Raw genomic sequence first — 27080 nt, forward strand, 5'->3', positions numbered from 1 at the left:
TTAATGGGAAAGTATGATAAACCCATTACAGTCCAGTAGTCTATAGCTGATTGTGTTATTGGGTACCTAGGCTAACTATGTTGTACTTACAAACAAACTGGACTTATGAACATGCTCTCAGAACAGAACTCATTCGTATATAGGGGACTTACTCTAATCTTCATTTCCACCTCCCTCTCGAGCTCTCTGGATAACGGTGAGACAAGTGGTTTCACATTCCAAGGCCCACATTGAAGGTGACCCCTCTAGTTCAATGCCCAGGGTCATTCATTCGCCCAGAATTTGAATTTCCACCACTCTTTTCCGTGTCAGAATATAGTAGGAGACAGCAGCCTCAAAGGCGGGCACACGAGAAGCAAGCTCCTTCTCCATCTCCTTCTCAGGGGCCTGGGTGCAGGACAGAGGTGCTGGGGGATACTGATACATTTTTAACCACTGACTCGAGGGACGGGGGAGTAAGCCACATTTGTTGATTTCCATGGTGTGAATGCTATGGTGGCCAGAATCAAGCAGCTCACAAAATCCTGAAAATTTAACCTTCTGTTGCCCTGAGCCCTAGACCTATTCTCTGAAGGGTGTGCCCTGGATGGTCGCTTTAAAGGAGGAATTTACTGGACTCATTTTTGTACTCAACCTGAGCTGGAGAATAGGAGTTTTAGTAGAATGAGGAATTCATGGGACTTATTTTATGTACTCAATCTAAGCCAAGAAATGGTATCTTATCATTGCATCTCATGATAGAAAAAAGGAAAACTCACTCTACTGTATGTAGATTATTACGTAGTCATTATGTAACCTGACAAGGAATTTCATGACCAAGTTAAAATACTAGGAAACACTCCAAGTCATCACCCGTGGAGGATGATCAGAATCCGGGTACAGTCCACTTCTCTCCCCACCCCCCACCCCCAAAACGACATGAAAGGACCTGCTTTGTATAAAACTGTACCCACAGCCGGAGGAGTCTCAGGGAGGGCAGGAATGCTGTGTGTACTTTTAGAGCTTGCTGCTTTAAAACCAAGTGCCATATTTTGCCCCCAGGTTCCCACTATATCATAGGCTTGAGCCAGGCCCAGTGAGGTCTCAGGCTTGCTCTTGTAGGTGAAGTTAGGACCCAGCAAAGGAAGACAGCACACACATTGAACTTGGCTTAGTGTGGCTGTGTGCAAATTATATTGAATGTCTAACTTGAATAGAACTTTTTTGCACTGTCGAGCTTGTTTATGCAAACTCACTATAGAGTTTAAACTGCATTACCAAGTTTGCCAGGCAAGCCGTTTATAACAGTTCTTCCTCTGTGCATAGAAATTTCTGTATCACAAACCAAGACCATTTTCAGTAGCTTCCAAATTACTTTTCAGAAGGGACTCTTTCATGACTCTCTTTTGCTTATACACATTTCTGAAAGGCCTCAGCAGAGAAAGTTTTCAGTGTAGGCAAGTTAATCTCAGTGAGCTTCAACTTCATCTTCTATTAAACAGGGATGCTGGAAGCTTAAAGATGCTGTCCACAAAGGTCTTAGCAATAACCAACACACAGAGGGCACTGAAAAAGGATCTATCCTGAGACATGCATTTCAGTGAGACGCATTCTGTAAGTGGGTAGATGTGCAAAGTGTTTGAAACCCTGCCTTTTTAGTCCCTTGTAGAACGTCTGGGCAATTCACTAAAACGGCTCCCTTTATGCAGTGCAGGCAGCCTTTGATCCCTCTGTTTGCGTGAATGCCAAGAATGATCCTGCTTATTTCAAAGCTCTCAGCATTATTCTTGTCTCTTCCCGGGAAGTTCAGGGTCACACAGACTATCTAAATGAGCCACAAATGTAGTCGTTGAAAGCTGAGAAGCAGGCAGATGGGACACTGAGTTTAGACACCCAGCCGATGCTTGTAACAGTCTTAACTGCCCAGGGCAGCTGCGGGCTGCTGGGCAGGTGACCCCTGACCCAGGACTGTGGGGCCGCTGCCCTTGGCTCAGGTGCTACACCCTCACCAGGCACCTGGGCAGAGACAGCTGCTCACTGATAACATGCTGGCACCCCACACATTTCATGTCCTGAGGGACTCGTTGGCTGGTGACAACCCCATGGTATTCAGGTCTTTGGAGAACACCTGCAAACAAGATGGGAAGCTTGATCCCAGCCATCCAGCAGGAAGGCAGGATCTGCCATTGCCCAGAGTGTAACAGGCCCTTCGTTGGTTGGGTCTCTCCTAGCATCGGGCTTCCCTGGTGGTTCAGCGGCAAAGAATCCACCTGCAATGCAGGAGACCTGGGTTCGATCCCTGGGTCAGAAAGATCCCTGGAGGAGGACATGACAACCCATCCCAGCATTCTTATCTGGAGAATCCCATGGACAGAGGAGCCTGGTGGGCTACAGTCCATAGGGTTGCAAAGAGTCATACATGACTGAGTGAGCATTCCAGCATCAGCCAGGTGTCACCTGCCGGCTTAGGTGTGTGTGGAAGAGGGAGGAGCAGCTGAACCAGGTCACGGTCCCCTGAGGGGTGGCCAACGGTCAAACAGGAAACCTTGAAGCTCCAGGGGCTCTGTACTGACTCAGAGCAAATGTGGGGCCATCATGTAAGAGGAGGAAATCTTAAATAACCAAGAAGCCCAAGGAGACCGGTAGCCTGCAGTGATGGTGGTTTAGTTGCTCAGTTGTGTCCGACTACTGCAAGACTCCATGGACTGGAGCTGCCAGGCTCCTGTGTTCATGGGATTCTCCAGGCCAGAATACTGGAGTGGGTTGCCACTTCCTTTTCCAGGGGATCTTTGCAACCCAGGGATCGACCCTGGGTCTCCTGCTTTGGCAGGCAGATTCTTCACTGACTGAGCCACCCACCAGGGAAGCTGCAGCAAGGGTTCTAAATCCAGTGCTTCGGCCTCCCTGGGAAGGGGGTTTCTCCATGGCAGGGGGCCAGGGCACGCAGCGATAGGAAAACATGAGCCAAGGGAATTGCCCTGAGATCAGCGGACTTAGAGGACACAGCTCTCGGGGGTTTGCAGGCATAGGAGACAGGAACAAAGATCTGAGGGACGGTAGACCAGGGTGGAACCCGGCACTCATGTTTGCTGAACTTTGTTTTTCAGTTTAATCACTGAAAAGGTAGCCACAGAATGGGTGCGGGTGTGTGCACGGTGTGTGCATGTAGAGATAAGGACCTGAGCCTACAGGATCTGTGTTTTTTGAGAGATTTCAGGGTCAGTGTCCAGTGTAACAGACGTCAGCAAAGTTTTTCTGCAAAGGGCCAGATAGTACCTATTTCAGGCTTTGCAGGCCATGTGGTCTCTTCAAATGACTCAGATCTACCACTACATCATGAGCACAGCCATACACAGTACATGTATGAACGAATACGGCCATGGTCGCATGAAACGTCACAAAAACAGGCACGAGCCAGACGTGGGCCATGGGCCAGTTTGCCAGCTCCTGCGACATGGTCTTGTAAATGTAGGGACCATAGTTCCTGAGCTAGAAACCAGATTACCATAACAGGCGCAGGGCAAACTCAGAGGTGACTGTCCTACAGACAGGGTATCATTCACTCACAGGTTCAGAGGCTTCTGTTAATAGCAAGAGTCTCTAAGTGTTGTCACTGTGCCAGCCAAGGGGTGGGGGCTGGGGGTGTGGGGAGGTGCAAGTCAAAGAACTCAGGCGCTTCTCTGAAGAGTCCAAAGCTCACTGACACTCGTCTGTACTAGCCTACACTTAACTGTTCACCAGCCCATAAAACTGTCAGGATTCTGCTGGGGAACTCTGTGTGTGTGCGTGCGCACACCTGTATTATACACATACCTGTAACTTCTATGTATATACATACATGACATAAAAAAGGCCTCCCTCTCCCACCAGCAGCAATAAGAGGTCATCTCAACACCTAGTCCAGAGAAGGCAATGGCCACCCACTCCAGGGTTCTTGCCTGGAAAATCCCATGGATGGAGGAGCCTGGTAGGCTGCAGTCCACGGGGTTGCTATGAGTCGGACACAACTGAACGACTTCACTTTCACTTTTCACTTTCATGCATTGGAGAAGGAAATGGCAACCCACTCCAATGTTCTTGCCTGGAGAATCCTAGGGACGGGGGAGCCTGGTGGGCTGCCGTCTGTGGGGTCGCACAGAGTCGGACACGCCTGAAGCGACTTAGCAGCAGCAGCAGCAGCAACACCTCGTCATGCGATGTGACCTGCTTTCACCTATATATTGATGCCAGATGGACGGAAATTACATCCCGGCTTCACCTTGTGTCCTTCTATTGACAAATCCCTCAGCATCAGGCAGTCTTCAGAGAGCCCTGTCAGGGGATGAGAAATCTCTCTGAATTTCCTCTCATTATCCATGCCCAAACAGAATAAATACTGCATCGCAATTACACAGGAAGCATAAGGGGGCAATTTAATTTAAGTCACAGCACAGAAAGAACCCACAGGAAAACCCAGCGTCACCGCTGCAGCTAGGGAGCTGCCTGGGGTCACCGAGGTCCCGGCAGGAGGCGTGGGGGCCCCCATCTCGGAGCGCAGGGGAAGTTGAGCACCTTAAGTGACCCTGTCTCAGGTTGGCTGTGTGCCCTTCTAGGAGGAGACTGGGTTGCCCTTGCCCAGATGCACCCAGGCTGGTTAGCTGGAATGGCCATGATTTCCAAGGAGGGAGAGGGGTGCCCTTGCAGTCCTGCCGAGGATCCTGGTGGACAAATGTCTCTGGACTGTCGATCACTGTCTCCCCAGGCTCTGGCCAGGCAGTGCATCACAGAACAGAGGGCTGTGAGCCGAGGAGTGAGGCAGTGCTCAGCGCCGAGCTCAGAAGCAGAAACATCCTCCCCCGGCCACTGCACTCCAGTCCCTTCCTGCTTAAACGGGATGGGCATGTCAGCGCTTCATTTGCTGATGTTCTCAATACATCAGTTTCGGTGTCTCTGCCCATTTCTTGCAACCCCAAACATTTTAAAGCACGCCAGCTAGCAGACGGAGGTTCCCTCCTCCCGTGTTTTTTGGCCGAGGTTCCACAGCCAGCCAGTCCTGAGCTGGAGACTTTGTGCCCATCCTCCCTGCGGTACCTGTGCTCAGGGATGGTTATTACCCTCTCCAGCCTCAGCTTCTGACTCTGAAAGAAGGCTAAGAACACCAGCCTCCTGGGCTTCCCGGAGACATTAAGTACCCTACGGAGGACCAGGCCCTCAGCCCAGGGCTCTGTGTGCAAAGTCGCATCCTTCCAAGTTGTTCTGTTGCTGGGATGCCGCCTTCCAGGTGCGAAAACGCAGGCGAGTGATCCAAGGGTGCAGGCAGGACACTTTCGAGAGAGACTCTTGCTTTCCTCCACAGGTGGGTTTATTTCCAAGGATTAGTGGGGGCTGAGGATTACAGAGGGAAGAGGTCAAGCTTTGTGCTTGTTCTCAGAGAACTGTGCAGGCCAGGGTTACTTGGTGTCACGGACAAGACAGCGGACGTGGACTCAGGCACGTGGGCTTGTTTGCAGCTCATCTCAGCCCCGCCCCTCTGAGCCCCTCTACACGAAGGCAGGATGGTCCACACGAGATGAGGGACCTCAAGCATCCTTTCTGATCTATGAATTCTCCAGAGATGACCAAGAACTTCATAATATCAGCCAGTGCCGTAAAAGACACATACAAGTTGAGAAAGAGAGAGAGAAAGGAGCACAACCCTCTCTATGGACATTGGTTAACAAGTGCATGTGGTGGTCCCTCGGTTAGGTTTTCTTTCTTCCTGTCATTTCATTCATCCCTTATTTCTTCCACTGCTACACAGGCTGCAACTGGCCTCTGTCCTTCTAGCTTACAAGCCTTTGAATAGCTTTCAGGGAAACCCCCCATTTTTTCTTTTATAACTAACGGCTTTTATATATTTGTGATAAAATATTCAAGTTCCAGAGTCCAAGTATAAGTTATCTTGCTTTATGATTTTGAAATAGAAGCACACATCGTATTCTCTTCCACCATTTTCTTTATTTGATACACAGGGCTGTGCCAAGTCTTTTCTGTGGCTTAAATTTATAGAACATTGGAAATACTATTTTTAAGTTCTTGAACAATAATAATCCTTTCCATCCTTAATATGAAGAATGAAGTATATATATTTGTGAGGCTATAAAACAGTTTCCAAACTCTTGCTTTGCACTTCATGTAGGTATCACACATACTTGAAAATGTAATTTAAATAATCTTCCTGTGCAGAATCCCAAAAGAGATTTCAATACCTCCCTAGCCTTTTAAGTTGGTAGGTGAATAAAAGCCTTGCCACTGAGGCACTAGGCAATTCAGACACCCCATTTGTAGGTAAAATGAGCAATTCAAGGCATGACATGAACGTTTATGGAATTTATGGATTTGTGTCCCAGAATTCGGATTAAAAAAATAGAGAGAGAAATGAAATGCAAGTTCTACTTTTCAAATACTTTTTTTTTTTTTTTAAATCCCATGCAATTTCTGCTAAGCTATGCAAAAATGGTTTGAGCTCTATTTCCCACTGGGCTCTGGGGGCCAGTCCCACTGAAATGAGTGTCTCTAGGCAGAGCACCAACAAAGCTCATCCATTTTGAGCATCTACAATATGGTGGCCATTCTGCATTGTCTCATTCAATCCCCAAAATAAAACTGTAAGGTAGGAATTGTTTTGACCAGGAAACTAAAGTTTGGATATGTCAATAACATCCTCAAGGTCAAAAGACTGGAGAGAAACAGTACAGACAGAACTCACCTCTAGACTCATCAGGCCCCAGCAGCATCCTCACCCTCCTCTGAAAATGGGAAACGTGTGTCTGCTCAGACTTGAAGGCGCTCTTGTGGCCCTGCAGTTCTGAGTTCTTCCTTATACTTGAAAGGGTCAATAGATTCCCGCACTCAGACCCGGTAAGGTCCCTGAGAATTTATGTCCTGGAGAAAGCACACTTCTATCCCTGGAGGGAGCAGAAAGCACCTTGGAAAGGATCCCAGTAGTAAAGTATGGTTTTCAGGATTCCTAATCAGTAAGAGGAATCCCCTCTGTGAGGTAGTTTCAGAAAAATCAAAGCCATTGATCTAGAAGTCCAGGGACCGATCCATCCATGAGCAGTCTTCCCTGGGGAAGCCACTACAAAGCTTCACCTACCGCCTGTCACCTCACTGGCTTGGTGAGTGGCCACCACGTGCCACCCAGGCTCTACTTTAACCAAATTTATGTCCAAATACATGTGAACAAACACTGAAGGAACGTTTTCAAAAAGCCATAAAAGCAAGCAAACATGTTTTGAAAGCCATTATCTCAACAGACAATTATGAAAAATGAGTTCCTCTAGGTAAGTAAGTAAGTAAGTGTTAGTCGCTCAATTGTGCCAGACTCTTTGTGACCCCATGGATTACAGCCCACCAGGCTTCTCTGTCCATGGGATTTTCCAGACAAAGTCTAAAAACCTGCATATTTTGACCAAACGTGGAGTCAGATTCTTTTGCCAGTATCTCACTGGTTATAGCTCTAGACTATCTCCCCAGATAAAAGTCTCATAATTGGATATCAAGAATTTTATAAATGATGACACCAAAATTTAAAGATTTTAATCTTCAGCTACAAGAGCTCTGAACCATTTGTTAAAAAAATAAGCACAATGTCAAGCCTCTGAAACAAAGCACAAAAGCTTCATGAAGAGGAAGTTCTGATTTAAGATTGTTAACTAATGTGCTCTAAAAAATACATCAAAAGAAATTACAGATCAAAGATAAAAGCTCTGTGGTTATTTACCGACAGAGCCACTGCCCCATGCACATCATTAATGCTTTCAAATTAAAACCTCTGAAAGTGAGGTGAGTGACAATACTGGAGCTGGAGAAAGACGGCCTTCTAGAAGGAACATTTGTTTTCATACAGTATCCTCACCTTCCTATTTTCATTCAAGTTTGGTAGCCAATGCCACCAAGATTCATTTTCATTAATTTTCAATAAATTATAGCTTTAGCTTTATCTCTGCTCCAGGAAATAAGTTAATCAACTCAGCTTCAGCTCAACTCTAAAAAAAGTTTTTTCCTTCATTAATAGTTACTCCTGATGCCCTCTAGGGCCAGTGACGTTTCTGTCATTACTGTCATCGTTTTGCAACTAGCGTCTCCTTGACTTCAGAAATACATGAAAGAAACTGTAAGGTTTGCCCTATTTGTAATGTAATCAGGCAGTTCTACATGCAAAATAACAATTACCAGCTGCCCCAATTTTTACATATTATGATTTTTATTGCATGGAAACAGGGTTAGAAAACACTAAAGAAAAAAGACCTGCCCTAGTGAGAGTGTTCATCTCTGAGTCTGTCTGTGTCCAAACCGGCACACATTTCTGATAGGAGTAATGATGACTATGCAATAATAAGGATATATCCCCTGTCTTCGTCACGCGGAAGCAGAGAGCTGGGGCAGCACCCGGGGAGAAGCAAAGCCAATGAGAAGCAATGCTGGAGGAGAGGCAGGCGGCTGGAGGGGTGGAGCGACAGGACCACCTGGCTCCTGCCGACCTCCAGGGCAGGAGGGACGGCATGGCCTTGACCCCCTCACGTCTGCAGCCACACTGCACCACTCACCACCGTTCCTGCTTCCCTTTCATTCTTTGTAATGAACACCAGCATTAAAAGCTTCCCTAACAGTCAGAGCCTCCCAGAATTATAGTGTCACCACATCTGGGGAGCTGCTGGGCCAATAAAAGTTAATTTGACAACAGCGTCTAAAGAAAAGCCACTGAGTTCATTATGAATAGAGTGTTTCTCACGGCAACTCGTTCACCTGGATTGCTCCTGGGATAAAGAAACGACGTTTCCCGGGGGTCGGCAGGGGAGCTGGTTTAGGTGCAGACTAAGCCATTTATTTTAATAACTGAGTGTGGGAAGCAGGAGATGACTGATCTTTTTTCCACTTGTTCGGGGGAAATTTAAGATGGGATTGTGGTAGTACGTTAAGACAGATGTTTTCACCCGATCCAGCCAGGAACATCGCAGAACTGACCCTACTATGGGTGGGTATCAGTTAATCCCGGAGAACACTCAGGCAGATTCTTCATTCATTCATTCACTCAGCCATTATTCAGAATATTTCTTGCGTACTCACTACACTTCAGACCCCAGTGTGAGCACTAAATATCCATCAGGGAACCGACAGACAAAACTCCCCTGCAGTCGGGGTGCTGATGTCATGGAAGGGGAGACAGATTAGAAAGCAAAGCCATAACTTTCTGGCGTGTTCCATGGTGGCAGGTTTAAAGCAGAGAAGGGAGTAGTGTGCTGACTTTCTATCAGTCAGGAAAGAAGCTGCATTTTTGAAACACACCTCCAGCCCTGCTCTCCGGAAGGCACCAAACTACATGATGGGTAGGACTGGGAAGACAGAGGAGGCCAAGTCCGTGGCTATCAAGATGCTCTCAGTCACGTGGAAGCGAGACATCTCTGCTAGATATGGTCAGCATCCACTGTGGAATGCTCTGGAAAAGAGTCACTAAAGGGTGCTGGAGATTGGCCAGAAGCATCCAAGCTGCTGATGAGTGACCAGAGGAGCTGGTCCAGACCATGGATGCTGGCTTGAACGAGCATAGAAGCTGCCCCATGGAAGGAGGGCTTCTTTTGGAGGTCATACAGCTTCTCCCTTAACGTAGAAGCAAATCCTTTACCTTGGAAACATACGTGCTCTAGATTTGAAGTGTCTTGTGGGCAAGGTCTGTGTTTTATTCATCCGAGCAACTGCTCCCCAGCAAAGGGCAGTGCACAAAGCTGAGAACAGGAGGCATCCCGTGATCTGAACACGCAAACATAGTGAAAGCCGTTTAGTTATTTTGGCTAGTTTATAGTAAGTGCTTGGAAGTTGATAATCAGAACACTGAGTGAGCGCTCAGTCACATCCGACCCTTTGTGACCCCATAGACTATATAGCCCGCCAGGCTCCTCTGTCCAGGGAATTCTCCAAGCAAGAATACTGGAGTGGGTTGCCATTTCCTCCTCCAGGGAATCTTCTTGCCCCAGGGATCGAACCTTCCTGCCTTGGCAGGCGGATTCTTTACCACTGTACCACCTGTGAAGCCCAAGCAGAACACTCCATAGAAATAACCATGACTACTGAAAATTACCCAGATGTGTTTAATAAGCTCACATGGGGTTTACATAAAGAGCTAGTTCTTCAAGTGTCCACATCTCAATTCCTGACTGGGAGAATGGCGCACGTATAATTCTGAGAACTTCACCGTCCAGTGGACAAAAATTAAGAGTAAGACCATGAGGGATTAGCAGGGGAAGGGGAAGGCGAAAGGTCCAGCTCAAGCTGTGACTGGGCTATGCTCCAAAAACATCATTTCTAAGTAACTTATTTGGACCACAGAGCAATTTGCAAAAAACCAAAATCATACATGCTGTTGGGGTTCCCAGGCCAGCCCTGAAATTTTTTCTGGCTGTACTGAGACTCAACAAAGAATGCTGTGAAATCTAAGAATCTGGTTCGTAGAGTGATTATTCCTTCTAATATGGGACTCCAAAAATAGGTCTCCCTTAATGGTTTCAACCACAGCAACTCTTATTTTATACAAATGACCTCTGGAACATACATATTCAAACTCAGGGGGACCACATGAGTGTGTTTGGAAAGAAGTATTTGATATCCTTAAATCTCAAGGAGAACCCTTTTCTACAAAAAAGAAGTCCAAAGCAGAAAAAAGAGGAAGCCGGTAGTTAATGGTGCTGGCCTTACTCCCTGACCTCAAGCCTACAAGGGGAAGAGAGAAACCAGGGTCCTAGAATTAGTGACTGCTGGCTGAAACTCTCTAAATACAAACAATGCAGCCATTATAATCAAGAAACGCTAACGCAGTCACTGCTGTACCATAATCATCGTACTGAACAGAAAACACGTAAGTGAGTCTTTTAAAATTTTCTGTAAATGTCAAGGAAGAGCTGCCAAACTCCACTAAAACAGAGATCAACCCTCATAGACAGACTGAGACAAAGTTACCTTCCCAAATCGTTTCAGTTTTCATTTGCTCCGTCATTCATCACGCCATGCATCCTAAACCTTGACGGCCACCTCTCCTGTGACCAGCAAGCCAGGTGCTGGCCGGGCACACAGCGAAAAACACCAAGCATGCCATGACAGAACCAAATGCTAGGAGTTCTGGTGGAAGGAAGCCACTGGGAGGTGGCTAAAGGGCACCTGAAGAGCAAGTGATGGCAAAGAATTCTCCAAAGGGTTCAAAACAACTGACCCACTTAGACATGGCTAAAGGCAGGGGAATGCAGAGGGTGGCGAAAAGATTTGAGGGGGGTCACTGTTAGTCTGTGTTTCTCAAAACGCAACCTCAGTTTTTAAAACAAACACACTGCTTTGTCAGCTTGGAGATTCTAGGCCACTAATGAACAAAGGATTGCTCAGCCTAACATAGCAAACCTGCCACTGGCTAGAAAAAGGCTCCTCTCAGCTGCTGGAGAAAAAAGGGGACCTAGTCAGACCATCACCAGTGAAAGCAAGTACTGCCTTCTACTGACCAGTGGGTGTTTGTGGTGTTTGTTAGGAAAATCGACTTCATATTTTTTCAACAAATTTAAATTGGATGTTCGCCAAATCCTGGCACTTAGTAGCTCCAGTGAATAAAATAATTGAGTTTCCACGGATAAATGAGGAAATTCTAAAGTCACTTGAACCATTCAACAGCTGATATAGGAACTAACTACAACTTCAGGGCATAATCTGGCAAATTCCTAGTGAGAACTCAGACTTAAAAAAACAGCCAAAACTACTGGCAGAGGTGGGCTTAAAACGTAGGAGAGGGTCTCTGAAAACAGCTGAGCCTGACTCTTTTTGAAATTTCATTTCCCCCAACAAATACAGAGGTATCACTTAATGCCTCTAATTAATGTCACTTTGAGACTATTAAGCAGAAAAGCCCTTTAAGATGCTGATATAAATGATGGCTCAGTTATCAAGAAAGCACAGCTGGAACACAAACCTGGCCTAGAATAAGGAAAGGAAAAAAAAAAGTTTTTGGCACACAGTGAGAAACAACAAGAAAGATCAAAATTAGGAGAATAATTAAACAAGGGCATAAAATGACCACTGAGAACAGTGACCACTGTCTAAGCTGAGAGCCTAGCGCACACCTTTGAGTTAATTCAAAGTGACAGCTCCAATACCCTAGGTAACCAGTGTTTTGAAGACCCCAATTACAGGATCACGTCCTGATTTTAGCATCACCCAACATGTCTCTTGCTTACATGCTAGGAGATCTAAACTTACTGAAAATCACCACATCGTTTTAAAAGGTTAACAACTTGGCAATGGGGTCACTTGCCCCCAAAGCCGAGGTGGAGGAGGCCCTCTCTGGGTGATGCTTATACACTAGTGATGCTGGTTGAGAGGAGGATGTTTTCCTGAAATCTAAAACCAAACACTCCATCCACAAGTCCCTGGGGAAACGGGAGAAGAGAATTTTCCTTGGGGACTTTAAGATCTTCTGGAGAAAACAGGGCTGTAGGATGTGGCAGTCGAAACACCACATGAAAGTCAATCCGGTATCAGTGATTACAATTCACAACCACAGAATTATTTCCACTTGCCAGCCATGCTTCTCCCGAGATGCTTTTAACTTTGTTGGAACTTTGCTTCTGATAGCAGGCACAGTCAGAGACATCTTTTTTCCTTTTCCTGACCTTTTCACCAAACTGGGGCGGGGGGGGGTGGATGGTAGAGACACAGAGTTGTCAGTCTCGTCTCAGGCCCCATTTCAAGGTCTCAGACACTGAGCCACTTGGATATGGGGCCAGGAAGAAAGCTTTCTGTGACCTTTCTCTGACATTTCGCAGCACCCTCTCCTACCCCCCAGGGCTCTGGTATCTTAGATCTCCCTGTGAGGCATTCATGAAAAGGCAGATGCTGCCTGTCACTCTAGTCTCTGGCTCCTCATCCCTACCTCCCAGGACACAGCCGTGGTACAGCTCAGGTGGAAGCTTGCTGACATCTTTCTGCCTTGATCCTTCCTATGGCTTTGTTATAAAACTTGCCACACCAGCTCTGCCCTTTGCCTCCCCTTCTTCATTTTTGTTTTTTTAAATCGCAGTCCTCATCGTCTCTTTTGTTGTCGATCTGCAACTTGCAGACCCTAAATTGTTACCAGTGCTGTCTACTTTATATAAATGGGAAAAAGTATATTTTTACATTCAGGAATTTTTGATAATGACAACTAATGAATTGGAGAGGGGAAAAAAAAAAAAAGAATTGGAGCAGATGTCTGCAGAAGCTAAAGGTAGCTAGAGAAACTGGTGAAATGCATTCTCAGTTAAACCTACCTATTCTAGACCATTAAAGAAAGGAAGACCCTATGTTTTCTGTGAAACAGGGTGCCCTAACTAGAGTTCCATACTGTCTTCTATAACGGACACTCATTATACTTTCTTTCTTTCTTTAAAGTACAGCAAGCTCTTCTGAAGAAATCTGTTTTACTACAAAGCAGAAGTGGAAATGACTCTCAAACTGGACTCCACCAAAACTGCTTTGTAAAATTAGCTTGAGCAAAGCCTTCTGCTTTAAGAAATCAAGAATAATAATTCCTCTTCTGTGAGCTATCAACCAAGTCCATGGTCTTTACATCCCTATTAATTTCCTAACTTGGGTCTAGTGTCCTTTACGTTTCAATAAAGCTCACCCTGACCAGTGAGTGTCCAAAGGGCATCAAGCAAGGAGAAGGTCAGTGTTCCAGAAATGTCCCTGGGTTAGAACCGTGATCTGAAGAATGGGAGTCAGGAGGTCAAGAAACAGAAAACATACCTTGGACTCCTTGTGCTGTCCTTGGTGCTGAATGTCACACTCTTGGTGCTGTCCTTGGTGCTGAATGTCACACTTTCTGCACCTTCCTCTCTCCGTACCTCCCCAGGTAGTACACATCACTGAGTACAGGAAATACTAACAAATGGCAACTAACTGTAAAGGGACAATAAACAGCAAATGCTGCAAAGATCAGTACATTAAAAAAAAAAAAAGAAAACTCCATGTTTACAGTGAACATGCTTATCACTGGGATCCAAAGAGGCTCACACTAGGAAGCAAGTGAGGAGCAGAAGTGTTTATAATTTTTACATTTCACTTGCTTTTTTTGCACTCAGTTGGATTTTTTCCCATAGATTTTTCTGTTGCTGGACTTCAATATGGGAACACAGAGACAGACAGCCTTCTTTGGTTAATAAAATAATATTGACCAAACGCCCAGAGTGTACTAGGCATCATGGCAGAAGTGAGTTATAAATTCTTCAAAATAAAAGAGAAGAGTGCTTTATAAAGGTAGGAATTAATGTGCAAGGCAGAAAATGTGTCATTTTTGATCAAGATGTTCTTCTTCTGCAGCTTTGATACCAATGATCTGAGCTCTCTCTTCTCCAAACTTCTAACCACAGAGGGCCTCTAGCCATACTGTCTCTGGAGAAGTATCTGCCCCAGCAGCTCAGTTTCTGGACCGCTTCTCTTCATGGCAATGGCCATCCACAAAGATAATCATTCCAAGTATTGCTTTTATGACTTGTTTCCAAGTGAGAAGGAAAACAGGGACATTCCATAATGGCACTTTGTGTTCCCTGTCCTGAAGAAAGAACTTATCTATTTGGTCTGTATTTGGAGAACACATTCATTCAGATGCTGCAACACAATCATTACTGTGACCATAAAATTATCAGCGAAGCCATTCCCTACATCTTCGAAGCCCCAAGGACAATTAGATGGATTATCAAAGCAATAAGCACACTAGATTACACATGTTCAGTCCTCTGTAAAGAACACTCTCATGTTTAATAAAACTGCAGTGGACATACCTTGACTGATGACAGCTACTGGAGGCAGCCTGTGACTTAACTACAGGACACAAGGGCAACACTTTAACTTTTATCCACAAATTAATCTCCCATCGATGGCCATTTTTGTGAACTACCTTTTTGGACTCCAAACATCTGAACCTCTTAAAAACAAAAGGTCCCAAACAAACATCTTGAAGGGTCTTCCCAAGGAAAGTTCATGGCAACGAGATCCTGAAAATACTTCTCATGTACAGTGGAGATCTGATGGACCACCAATTTTTCATTTAAATTAGCTTTAAAAAAAAAAAAGTGACCACAGACATGTTTCCCTATAAAGTAGATATTATGACCACTTGCTTCTAACCAGCAAACATCAGCAAACCATGCTGTATTTCAGGAATGAGTGAGTTAGGATGGGCTATAAAGAAAAGAAAGAAGAAAAAGGAAATTGAATGAAAATGATATTTTAGAAGAAGAGTAAGAGTTAAAGTAAAGAGGAAGTAGGGTCTGTGTCATCCTGGGCTCTACGTACAAGAAAATAGTGTCTTCCCATTAAATTTAAAATAAATGTCCAAAGAGTTTGCTATTTTACATGATCTGATCTTGCCTCCCTCCTCTCTCATGTGCTCCTGATATTCCAGACACACTGGCTCTTTCTCTGTCCTGCAGACATGCCAACATCATTCCCATTGTGATGTTCACAAGTAATGGTCCTTTTATTTGCAAAGCTCATCTCTAGATCTGGAGAGGACTACCTGCTCTTTTATTATCATCCAGTTCTCTTTCCAGATGCAAGGTCCTTGGTGTGTAAGCCAAAGCCACCCCCCACAACATGTCCTTAACAGAGCAATATCCAAACTTTCATTCATTCATTCATTCATCTGTTTATGCATCACCCATCTGGTTCTCCCATTCTGTTTTAAGCTTCATGAGGACAAGTACTTGATCTTATTCCAAAATGTCTCCTTGGTAGGCAGAGTAAGGTCTGACACCTAATAGGCACTTAATAACTATTTGCCTACTGACTATAACAGCGGGAAAGTGTGTGCTTTTTACAAAGTGATAAGAACAGTCTGTTCAGAAAGGTCTTTAAAAAGAGCAATTTATCACTGAAGAGCCCCAAGGTCCTGGAAGACAGCTCTCTTGTGAATTTCAGGTGCCTGAAGCCTTTGTCCTGTCACTGTTGGATTCATTGACTATCCCAAGCTGCCAATTATACATAGTGCAGGACATGGGCCCCAAGGTTGGAGCAGGGCATCACAGAGCATCATAAGCCTGGGGACTAAGAATAATGAGATCCCAGACCTGAAGTGTTGCTGTATTCTCTATAAAATGAGCTAGCATAATTAACTGCAGGACTCAAGGCTCTAATGTAAGTGAGACACTTGGGAACTCCACGATCCTGGGCGAGGAAGGGGTGCGGTGCTGAGAATTGATGGAGATTTGAGATCTGTCCTGAGGTCTTGAGCAGGAAGGTTCTGCAAGTGTGGAAGTCGGACTTTCTGCAGAGCCAAGTAAGAGTGCCCCTCTAATAATAGTTAGGAAATGCCCCTGATTTCCTGTTTTCTTTTAAAAGCCTAACCTTAGAATGTGACTAGCGCACACAGACAACTATTATGTACCCTCTTCCTGGTTGGTGGTTAGTACACACTAGTGCAGTACACAGAGGCGCAGTCCCTCGTCTGCACCTCAGCCTCACAGCTGGGCCGCATGTCCTGCAGCAGACATGTCATTGCTAGGACGTGTGCTCAAGTCCTGTGCTTATTACCCTGCACACATCCACCGTGGTGAGACATGAGCTTAGGACGGAGCTCCAGAAAAACCAGTGGGATGGAGAAAGGCCTTTTACATATTACAAGGATGGGAGAATGGAGGTCCATGTCAGATGGGGAGGAACCTGGTGTGACTTTGACAAATCTAGAGTCAGGGAGGAAAGCTCAGGAAGAATGTACCCTTGGGGTCTGTGGTCAGGAGAAAAGAGCTAAGGAAAAGGAGGAATGAGGCACAAGCCCTTTCCTGCTCCCCTCCTGACAAAGCCCAGGGGGCAGGAAAAGACCCCAGGGGGGCATTCAAAGGTGCCCAATATGGGGAACGGAGGTCAACACAAACGCAGCCACAGGGTGACTCCAATTCTGACTCAAATATCATGGATTGCAGAGACTGGCAACCCTATAGGACAGAATGTGGTCACTTGGTTAATAAACACAATGCACAGAACTCAAAGGTCAAGTTCAAGTTTAGCAAAGCTCACTGTGACAACAGGGCATGGAGGGGAAAAATCCTTTTGTCAAATGTTTATGTAACACCAAACATAATGAGGAAAACAAAAGTGAGTTTCAATTCAAAATCCATGACGCATGGAAAGAGAAGTTTACACAGGGAAGCTGATAAAAATATCCACTCTCCCTGTTGACAGAAAACCTTCTGGGCACTATTATTATGTTGAGTTGCTCTCCAAATGTAAATTTGCCCCCAAAGTGTGTGTCTAAGCCAGTTCAGATGGAAGCCCTGCTTCTGCTACTAACTTAACAGGTTCTGGTTATCATGTCTGTCCCTTGGTACAAAGCAATATTCAAAATAAAATAGGCCTGCATATTAAAAGTATGAGAGGAAAGGTCAGTCAAAGTGGCAGAAAAAACATTATCAATGCTCCCCCAAACTAGCTTTTTGGGGTGACTGGGCTGAGGAAGACTCAAGAAAATCCTCTCATTAAATCTTTCAGGCTTGGGTGGCAGGAAATTTGGGGGAAGAACGGATATATGTATATGTATGGCTGAGTCCCTTCACTGTCCACTATCACAGCATGGTTCATTGGCTATACCTCAAAACAAAATAAAAAGTTTACTAAAGAGAATCTCACAGGCTGTACAACCTTCCAGAATACACGCCTCCCCAAAATAAAGTTCTGTCGTTTTAATGAGAGGACGGGGAACACCGCCCTACCGTGCCTCCTACGGTGTCGAGTCTCATGGCTCTAACAGCCTCAGCAGAGAGCACAGCCAGAGAGGGTGGCAGGAGGCTTGACAAGGCAGCCCAACACCTTGCCACACAGGTCGGCACATTTTTCACTCTAAAGAGCTAGACAGGGAGTACTCCGGAATTTGCAGACCAAGGATATTGTAGCTACTTACGTAGGAATTGTCACCATTTTTTATTATCAAAATTTAAAACTTATGGACACTGAAATTTTAATTTCATTCATCTCCATGCGTTCCAAATAGTCTTCATTTTTTTAAACCATCTATGAACGTAAAATCCAATCTTAGCTTGCTGGACAAAATCAGGCCAAGAGCAGGATTCACCTGAGGGCCATAGTCTGCAGACCCCTCCTCTCGAGGGCGAAGAGATTGTGGGGCAGAAACAAGCCATCGGGTCGGGAAGATCTGGGGCTGGTTTCCCTCCCAAGTTTCTTTAAAGCGCCATGAGTATCGCTGCACTGAAACATCCCCAATTCCCCTTGCTTATAACAAAATCAGATTCTTTGCTTCATCCACTAGGTTATGTTCACAGCCTAGATTTTAATGTAAACAGCAGCCGCAGTGATTGCCCTGGTTGTATCCAATGCGCACGGAGACAGGAGCAAAGCGGGAAACACTTGGCTCAGTCTCCACTCCCATGAGGAGCGATGGCAGCGGGCAAGCACCTGATAGGAGCGGCGTGCTCTAGAGAGGCCAGGGGCCACCAGCCACCACGTGTAATGCTCTCCTGTTCTTATCTTGTAGGCTTTCATATCGGACTGGGCAAGACACAGCTAACTGTGACACATGCAGGAACAGTGCATGTATTATCTATAGGTATGTGTCAACGTTCTCCTCTTCCCGCTTTGTTATTATGAGTGACAAATGATGTTTACCCATGGATGCAAGAATCGTCTGGGGCCCTGCTGGGATGATGACATCAAACAAAAAAGAGTCAAGAGCCTTTCCTGACCTTAATTCTAGGCAGCTTCTAAATAAGCAACCTCAGGCAGAGAGTCATGGGGTGAGGGAGAGCATGAGCCCATGTATCTTGCAAATGCATCTTAGCGGCACTTCCAAAATTGGTGTAAGTTTGATGGCTTGTTCCCTCAGAATCGATAGTGGTGAACACTGTACCGTGTGTTCCAGCATGGCTGTGAAATATAAGCCCTTCAGATGGTATAGATCAAAGGCTGCAAACCACACTGTATGTGCTAAGAATACCACAGAAAACCCAGTGTGCAAACCACACTGTATTTGCTAGGAGAACCTCAGAAAATCCAGTGTGCAGTCTGTTTCCTGCGAATTCACTAGGATTGTGGCACTTGGGTTCCTTGGGAAATAATCCCCTGTCTAGGGCTTCCCTGTAGCTCAGCTGGTAAAGAATCTGCCTGCAATGTGGGAGACCCCAGTTTGATCCCTGGGTTGGGAAGTTCCCCTGGAGGAGGGCATGGCAACCCACTCCAGTATTCTCGCCTGGAGAATCCCCACGAACAGAGGAGACTGTTGGGCTACAGTCCACGGGTCGTAAAGAGTTGGACATGACTGAGCAACAAAGCACAGGGCTCTATGTCTGGTCTTACCATTTTTCAATTCTAAGTATATTTAGATTATTCACATTGACAAGAATTCAGCAGGAACTTTCAACAAGCAAAAGCCAAGTTAGGCTTTTGGCAATAATTTGGGATTTTAAGAAGCAATCACGACCTTCAGAGAGCTTACTATGTTGTTTATTTTTTTTTTTTGGAAATGTAATTTTCATAAGCAAAATATGAGAGCAATAAGAGATGTTATGATTTTGTTCATTTTTAAAAAATTAACCCTGAAGAACAATTTTAGTTGATTTGCCAAATTAACAAGAATAAAAAGAAGCTGTATAGTTATTTCTCTAAAAATGTGTAAAGGAACCCCAATCTCAACCAAAAAAAAAAAAAAACCCTTCTAAAGAGATCTTTACAGTTACCACCCTCTTATGAAGAAAGCAGAGACAGGGAAAGGGTGTAAATGTCTTAATAATGGCAGAAAGCTCGTGTCCACACAGTTGTGGTCCCACCGTGTCTCCAGTCCAGACAGTGCATCCCAGACAGGGCCCCAGGTTCTTTACAAGTTGAGTTGGATCACCTGGTGACTGGTGTGGTTGCGGCAGATGAAACCACAGGGCAGAGAGGAGCTCTGGTCTCATCATAGAGGTTCTCAACCCAGGGAGATTTTGCCTCTCAGAGGACTTTTGGCACGGATGGAGGGAGATGCTTTCCGCTGTCACAACTGGGAAATGCTACCACATCGACTAGCTAGAGGTCAGGGCTTGCTGACATCCTCTAACACATGGGCAGCCCCTGCGACAAAGAGTCAGCCCACCCAGAATGTCAACTGTGCCACACCTGAGAAAGCCCGCCTTGCAGGAACCACAGCCTGGTTCCAGGCTAGCAAAAGGCACACACTAACTGCTAAGGCCTCGGGGCCACCTGCAGGGAGCCGGGCCCCCTACAGCAACCCTGGCCCAGCCTCTCAGATGCCTCGTGGCTCCCCACCGTTAACAAGGAGGTGAAAATGAAACGCGAGAGAAGTCAAGCGCTCTGAGTATAAACCTATGGAGAAGTTTGGTTGTTGGGAATCTCTTCACTACATTCATTTTGTGGGAGAGAACTTTGAGTCAACAGTGAAGGGATGTAAGTGACATAAAAGAAAACGCCTTCACTCAACCAGTCAATTAGGCAAAGAAACGAAGAATCGAGAGCTCCTGGCAGAAATATCCTCACCAGTTAGCTTTTGCCACTCGGGAGCTGAAACGCCTCCAGTCTCCATGCAACAGAGCAGAAGTGAACACAGATTTGGAAAGTGAGCTTGATGACATAAACCCATTGAACATGTTGTGGGTGATTGAAAGAAGAATGTATCTGGACACTTTTCAATGTAACTGAGGTAATTTAGATAAATTTAGCTGTAAATCCAGAAGTAACTTACATTAAAAAAAAAAGTGATATTAAAAATGATTCAACAATCAAGGGCAGGAATTAGCCTTGAGGGGTTACTGTTTAGATGTGGCTCACCCAGCAAGCTGTATGAACCCCAGTATACAGGCCAATGACAATTTTTTTGTAAGAACTGGGAGTTGCAGGACCACAAGAATTTGACAAAATTTAGTAAGACTCACTCACCCGGTAGAGGGGTCGCAATCATTCGGCTCATCCCTGCACACTGCAGAAACGTGTACCTACTCACAGAGACCAGTCATCAAAGATGTGATGGTAGACGGTGGCCTGCAACCTCAGGAAGTGGGCACAGTGGGCGCCCTCGACAGCCACGCCACCCAACCGTCAGCCCCTAAGTGCACTGAGCATCTCAGGAGAGACGGGACTAGAGAAGAACTGGAGTTTTAGATCTCTCTTTTGGAAAGTATTTTAAAATGCCCCATTAGCATGCATGCGTGCATGCTCAGTTGCTCAGTCGTGTCCGACTCTTTGGGACCCCGTGGACTGTAGCCCACCAGGCTCCTCTGTCCATGGAGTTCTCCAGGCAAGGATACTGGAGTGGGTTGCCATTTCCTACTCCAGGGGATCTTCCCAACCCAGAGACTGAACCCAGGTCTCTTGTGTCTCCAGCATTGGCAGGCAGATTCTTGAACACTGAGCCAGCAGGGAGGCCCAACAGAGTGATCAACAAAAACAAAATTTCCTGACACCCAAACTTCTGTTGCAAAGGGAAGTTACTCTGAAGGCTGGCTCTGAAGGCTAGTAACATTTCAGCTGGACTCCCACTGCCCCACAAAAGCAGTCTTCCTGCTACAAATTCAAACAGAAATGTCCATATTATTACTAAGTTGAACGTAGATACTCATCAAACTCTGCCTCCCAATTTTCCTATCACTCTATAGAGGACATAACTTAAAATTATAACCCTAAAATTGAACAGTTACTCTCGACATGGGTTATTGACATCAGCAAGAGTCTTCTGAGCGCTAGAGATGATAAGAGGAGAAAGCTCAAAAATGAAATCATAAGCATGTTGTTTGAATTTGAATCATAAAAATTGGGGTCTCACATTTAAGGTTATGCCAGTCTTTTGAGGTGAGGACCAGATGTCTTCTGTGCCTGGGGTCACCGCCACTAGACTTCCGAGGTATCTGCCATGAACCATACCCACTTCCCTGCAGTGGAACACGGTCTTGAGACAGCATCTGAGTTCAGGAGCCTTCTGGATGTCGATCCACCCCTCCATTTGTCACACTCAGTACTTTGTAGCAGCCTCCTCTTTCCGGAGCATCTCACCCACAGAAATAATTCCCTCTTGACTCCAGTGTATTTCAGTGATTTATGTAACACTCAGATAAATCACATCATTTCGATGGTGAGAACAAACGGCATATGCAGATCCAAGCCCAGCATCCTCTTGGTGAGCACACAGCTGGTGAAGTGAGGACAGAGGGTCAGGGATCAAAGACAGAGAAGTCTCTTTGCCAGGAGCATCCAGCCCCAGGTGGGTGGCAACACTGTCCCGGGGGGCACAGTGGTGGTGGCTAATCCAGTCCTTATACTGCCATCAGAGCACGAAAGACTGACACAAGCATGGTAACCGGCAGCTGTTGACACACCCAGATAGGAACCTTCCCTCACGGTTCTCTTTTGCCAAAAAAGCATGGCGATTGTGGAACAAGGGGGGATTGAGCCAGATGATGTCTTCGTGTTCATCAGCCCTGTGACTCAGTCCTCAAATGTCAAGTGCTTCCTGAAGAACAGAGGTTTCTTTGACAGAAAAGCATCCAGAACTCAATAGGGCAGAAGGACTCACCTGTCCAGGTGACCCTGCTGCACTGCAGTTGGGCAAGCAGACATCTCGGAAGTGAGCCAGAGGAACTGTCCAAATTGCAAAGGCTTTAAGAAAGAAGAGCCTCTTCTCATGGAAGAAATTGCAACAGGCCCATCAATTCCGGCAAGTACCTCTGTAGAGACGAGGCCATCGGAAGGGAACAGGTTCCAGCTCAGAGTCTCTGCAGTTGGCTCCATGCCTGGCTCCGGCAGCCAGGTCCTCAGCTACCAGGGCCTGCACCCTAGACTTCAGGAACACTCTAGGAGCCCCTGGACCACCATCTCTGCTGCTCTTCTGGGTCCTTCCCATAGGATGCCTGCGGCATCTCAGGACTGAACAGGTGAAAGGAGTTTCAAAATGAAGATCTTCTCAATCGCCACAGCCTGTGGTTGTCTCACAGCCCGGGTGAACACGAGGGGTCCTCAGAGCTGCCAGTCTCTCCGTGTTGCAATTTGTCATACCTGCATGCTGGCAGGCCCAGAGCCCTGGAGATCAATGAATTTAACCCTGCCTGTCTTGCATTTACACATTGCTTTTCACCTGAAAACCAATTACTCTCTCGGAGCCGTGTAAGAATCCACTGTGTTGCCAGTAACACCTGGCCCAGGGACACGCAAAGGGGGTCATGTCCAAGACGCAGCCGCCTGCCTGCATATTCAGCAACACAGCCCTTGAATAAATGCGTGCCTCTGCCAGGGATATGTATTTCTCTGTAAAACAAGTCTGCCGAGGAAATATACAGGACATGGAGGGAAAAAAAAGGGGGAGACAAAAGATCTTGAAGCAATTTCAGGGGAAAGGGGGCCACCAGGACCACAAGCAAAAGGTTGGAGACATCAACCTGCCTGGGACGGAAGTTTAGATAGGGGGCCCCCAAGAGGTTAGGGTTCAGCTGCCATCCTCGGTCTTTGGAGGGGTGTCCCTTAGATTTCTAAGTCCTGTAGGATTGCTGGAAGGGGTCAGGTAGGTCCTTTCTAGCTCTGAAATCCCATGAATCAGTGATCTACAATAATGAAATGGATGGATCTGAGAGCCTCAACAGAAAGTATGTTGTTTGTTTAATTGCTCAGTCGTGTCTGACTCTTTGACACCCCATGGAATGTAGGCCACCAGGCTCCTCTGTCCATGGGATTTCCCAGGCAAGAATACTGGAGTGGGGTGCCGTTTCCTTCTCCAGGGGATCTTCTCCTGGAAGATCCAGGGATCAAACTGGCATCTCCTACATTGCAGGCAGATTCTTTACCACTGAGCCACCTGGGAAACCCAACACAAAGTCTACTTGGAGATAAAAGTCTAGGCATTCACAGGCATTTCTCAACTGAAAACATCCATTCCTATATTGGCAAATCAATTTACATAAAGCCAAACCTCCATCCTTGGGCAATGGGTTTGTTCTGCTTCCTAGATGCTGAAACCCCAAACCTCCAAACTGACATCTTCCATCCCTAGGAATTTGGAGGTGGTTGGCAAGACATTTTTTTTTTCCATAAAATGACATTTCTTCCATTGTGATCTGGACCAATTGTGAAATTCTAATTGAAGACCATCTCAGCATGAAACAAGATAACAAGAGATACAAGTTTTAGTTTTCTGTAGTAAAACTTTTTCTGACTTATCATCCATATTCCCTGTCAAAATAGGCTGTAATTATTTCAGAAAATGTTTGAAGGATAAATTACTAATATAATCTTTGCTCATAAGCAGTTGAAATGCTTTGTACCCACCCTATCTTGGTAAGTCTCTCGTCAGACTAATCTGATGAGTCATGCTAACTGATGACTCATCCTTTGTTCAGATTTTGTTTCAAAAAGGAACAATGCAACATACCATTTCCCCTGCTTAACTGAAGTGGTAAATTCATAAAATAATACAACAAAATGGCCTGAATTCAAATGTGTGCATTGTGATGAGGAGAGCCTCTGCTAGCCTCAATTCAAAGGCTTTGGGGGAATGAAAGCGAGATTTAAAAGATAATGATGATGATGATGATTAATTAAGTAGAAGCTTTACCAGAATTTCAAATCTTCCTGTAAAGTGTTAGAATTCCTACCATCAATACCTTCTGGAGGAGGCTGCCCACACCTGCTTCCTCTCTGTATCCTCAGGGTCACTGCACAGCTGACCTCAAGTGACACTATTAATTATGCAGTGAATTCCTGGGCGTACTCAACACCCAAAGGGAAGGGAATGCTGCTGGTCTGCAGATCACTTTGTTTCCAGCACCCCAGAGGGAGGCAGCTTGCAGGATGCCCTGTTGTCTATATAATATTTTCATCCTTTGATATGAGCAATTGATGATGGTCAAGCATAGACAAAATTTCAAACAACCATTTTGATAAAATACTTGAGTTCCTTCCATTCAATGTTTGTATGCATTTCTTCAGCAAGCATTTTTCATGGAACTCCCGGGAAATGATGGCCTTGGCCCTGGACAACAGGAGACTGGAGGAATTGGTGAGCTGGCTGAAGACAAGCCCACAGAACCCCTAGCATAAGCTCCCTATAACAATAGAGCGGTGGCAACAGGGAACGTTCTGTTCCAAACGTGAGGGCCACGGACACAGTGAAGAAAGGCGGAGGACCGGGAGCGGAAGGAAACCAGGATGCTCCAGCGGGGGGTGGCGGACTCACAGGAGACAGGACCATCTTGGAGGGGCACCACATTGGAGCGGGTCTAGATGCTAGAACACCTCCCCCATCTCCCAAGCCAGAGGGTTTGAAACAACCAGAAGGATCCAGGGGATAAACAGCCAGAGCGTTTCCAAGGATGGAAGGGGAGGGCTTGCGGCTAGCACATAGCATTCATCCTTACAGCAGCTAGGGAACTTTCCAGTGCACTGCAATCTTTAATTGCTTATCAAAGAGGCTCCTAGATACTGCAAGGTCTTTTCCAAAGAGATTGGAGGATTTCAGGAAAGATGAGAAAAATACTCTCATTTTATGAGACTGAACAAGGATTTCACAGAATTAACAGTTTGCATTTTCTCAAATCATCGATGGAAATTCATTGCATCATCTATAAGAACATAAAATAGAAGGCTGCAAAGATTCCACATAAAATGTGCCTGGAAATGTCACTGATCCCAGAGTGTTGCAAAAAGGGAGCTGGTGAGGGTGGCCTGCCATCAGGGCAGTCAGCACGACTGGACGTCTGGAGACTAATGAAGTCTTATTGTTAAGAGAGGTAATTGCATTTGTATGCAGAACTGGGGCCAGCACTGTCCTGTCCAGAGCCCACTTGGAGTGGAATCTTTGCCGTCTTTGTCATTTAGTGATTATCTTTTAGTGGAAGTGGCTTCCCAGGCCTGCTTCAATTACCACCACTTGTGCATATTAAGTTCTTAAACAACATGCACTGATGTGGAGGAAATTAGCCTTTTGTCTAATCCTTAGTGCTCTTCCCTAGAATTTACAGTGAGTGATGGGGCAGGAAGAGATGACAGAAAAGATTTCCCTGGATAATATAATACCTTAGGTGATGTTGCTCTGATGTAAGGAAATGTGTTTTAATAAAGTAAATTAAAAGTGAGAAAAAAAAAAAAGAATGATTTAACAAACCTCAAAATTCTCCCTGAAAATTCCCCAAGCCAGTAATCCAAGCTTTGTCTGTTCTATTAGAATTCTATTCCTTTTTCCCCAGTATGTAAGGATTAGGTTTTAGTATCTTTAGTGACATTTTACTAACCTTTAGTATCAAAAATTCTAATGTGTAACTGATTACAGCTGTAAAATTGAAAACTGATTACTCATCTCAACATATTATTTGTAAAGCAATTAGTTAAAATGTATTCAGCAGAGAAAGGCTAATTATACTGACAGCCCTCCTCTTAAGACCCTCAAAAGTCAAAATTAATGAGGTAGTCATCTATGTCCAAAACAGTGTGAAGGGGTTACGTTGTTAGTGTCATGAGCAAATCAGTGTAATTCATTTTTTAGACGACCATGGACATTTTCCTTCGGGGTAAATATAGCATCCAGTCCTCAAAGCAATGAACGTGTAAAGTTCCTGGGTGACTCAATGACAAGAGAAACCACCTACAGTTTGCAGGGGTCACTCAGCTGATACGTCTCCCCCATCAGCCTCCTGAAGGTACTGGTCCCACAGACACTGCATCTCTGGAAAGCAGTGGGGAGCCCGGGACTTTAGGCTGGTCACTGGTGACACCAGAAGCTAATGTTCTTCAGGTCCATCTGCTGAGAGCTGTCACCGGTCCATATCTTGGCTCTCTCTGATCATGCCAGAATACGGGGAGCTCCTGAAAGCATCTTCAACTCGAGAGGCTTAGAAGATTTGGGTTGCTTTGCATGTTAGCTCAAGCACTGTTACCCCAAGAAGGCGTTCTTCTCTGGGCAGCAGACTATCCGTGCTCAGGATCAGAACAGAAGACAAGGTGATGGCCAAGGTCTCGGCCGTCCCGACTCAGGTCTCCTGGCTGGGTGCTTCAGCCCTGGCACCTGCAGGACTCACTGCAAATGATTTTGCAGAGTCCCGTGTTCTCTCCTTTTAACTGCCGTTATAATCCATGTCCTGCCTAAAGATGTT

General features: G+C 45.6%; 2 protein-coding genes and 1 long non-coding RNA gene across 7 annotated transcripts in view; 1 reads left to right on the forward strand and 2 right to left on the reverse strand.

Moving 5' to 3' along the window:
• Positions 1–27080, reverse strand: part of DOCK1 (dedicator of cytokinesis 1) — a 556115-nt gene that overhangs the window by 297076 nt on the left and 231959 nt on the right. The window lies entirely within an intron of this gene.
• The window catches only part of INSYN2A (inhibitory synaptic factor 2A), a 65032-nt gene that overhangs the window by 30353 nt on the left and 7599 nt on the right, over positions 1–27080 (forward strand). For all 3 annotated transcript variants that reach the window (XM_081533048.1, XM_081533070.1, XM_081533059.1), the window contains one exon: positions 18497–18568. In XM_081533048.1, coding sequence (XP_081389174.1) covers positions 18497–18568 — 72 coding nt within the window. The remainder of the gene's footprint in view (positions 1–18496; positions 18569–27080) is intronic.
• On the reverse strand, positions 10078–15431 carry LOC145523203 (uncharacterized). Its single transcript, XR_014066419.1, has 3 exons — positions 14909–15431; positions 14793–14832; positions 10078–13911 (listed from the first exon to the last, which is right to left on the reverse strand). It is a non-coding gene; the product is annotated as an uncharacterized LOC145523203 (long non-coding RNA).

This window comes from Giraffa tippelskirchi, chromosome 2, assembly GCF_054371585.1.
Source record: "Giraffa tippelskirchi isolate mGirTip1 chromosome 2, T2T-mGirTip1v1.2.pri, whole genome shotgun sequence".
Classification (NCBI taxonomy): domain Eukaryota; kingdom Metazoa; phylum Chordata; class Mammalia; order Artiodactyla; family Giraffidae; genus Giraffa; species Giraffa tippelskirchi.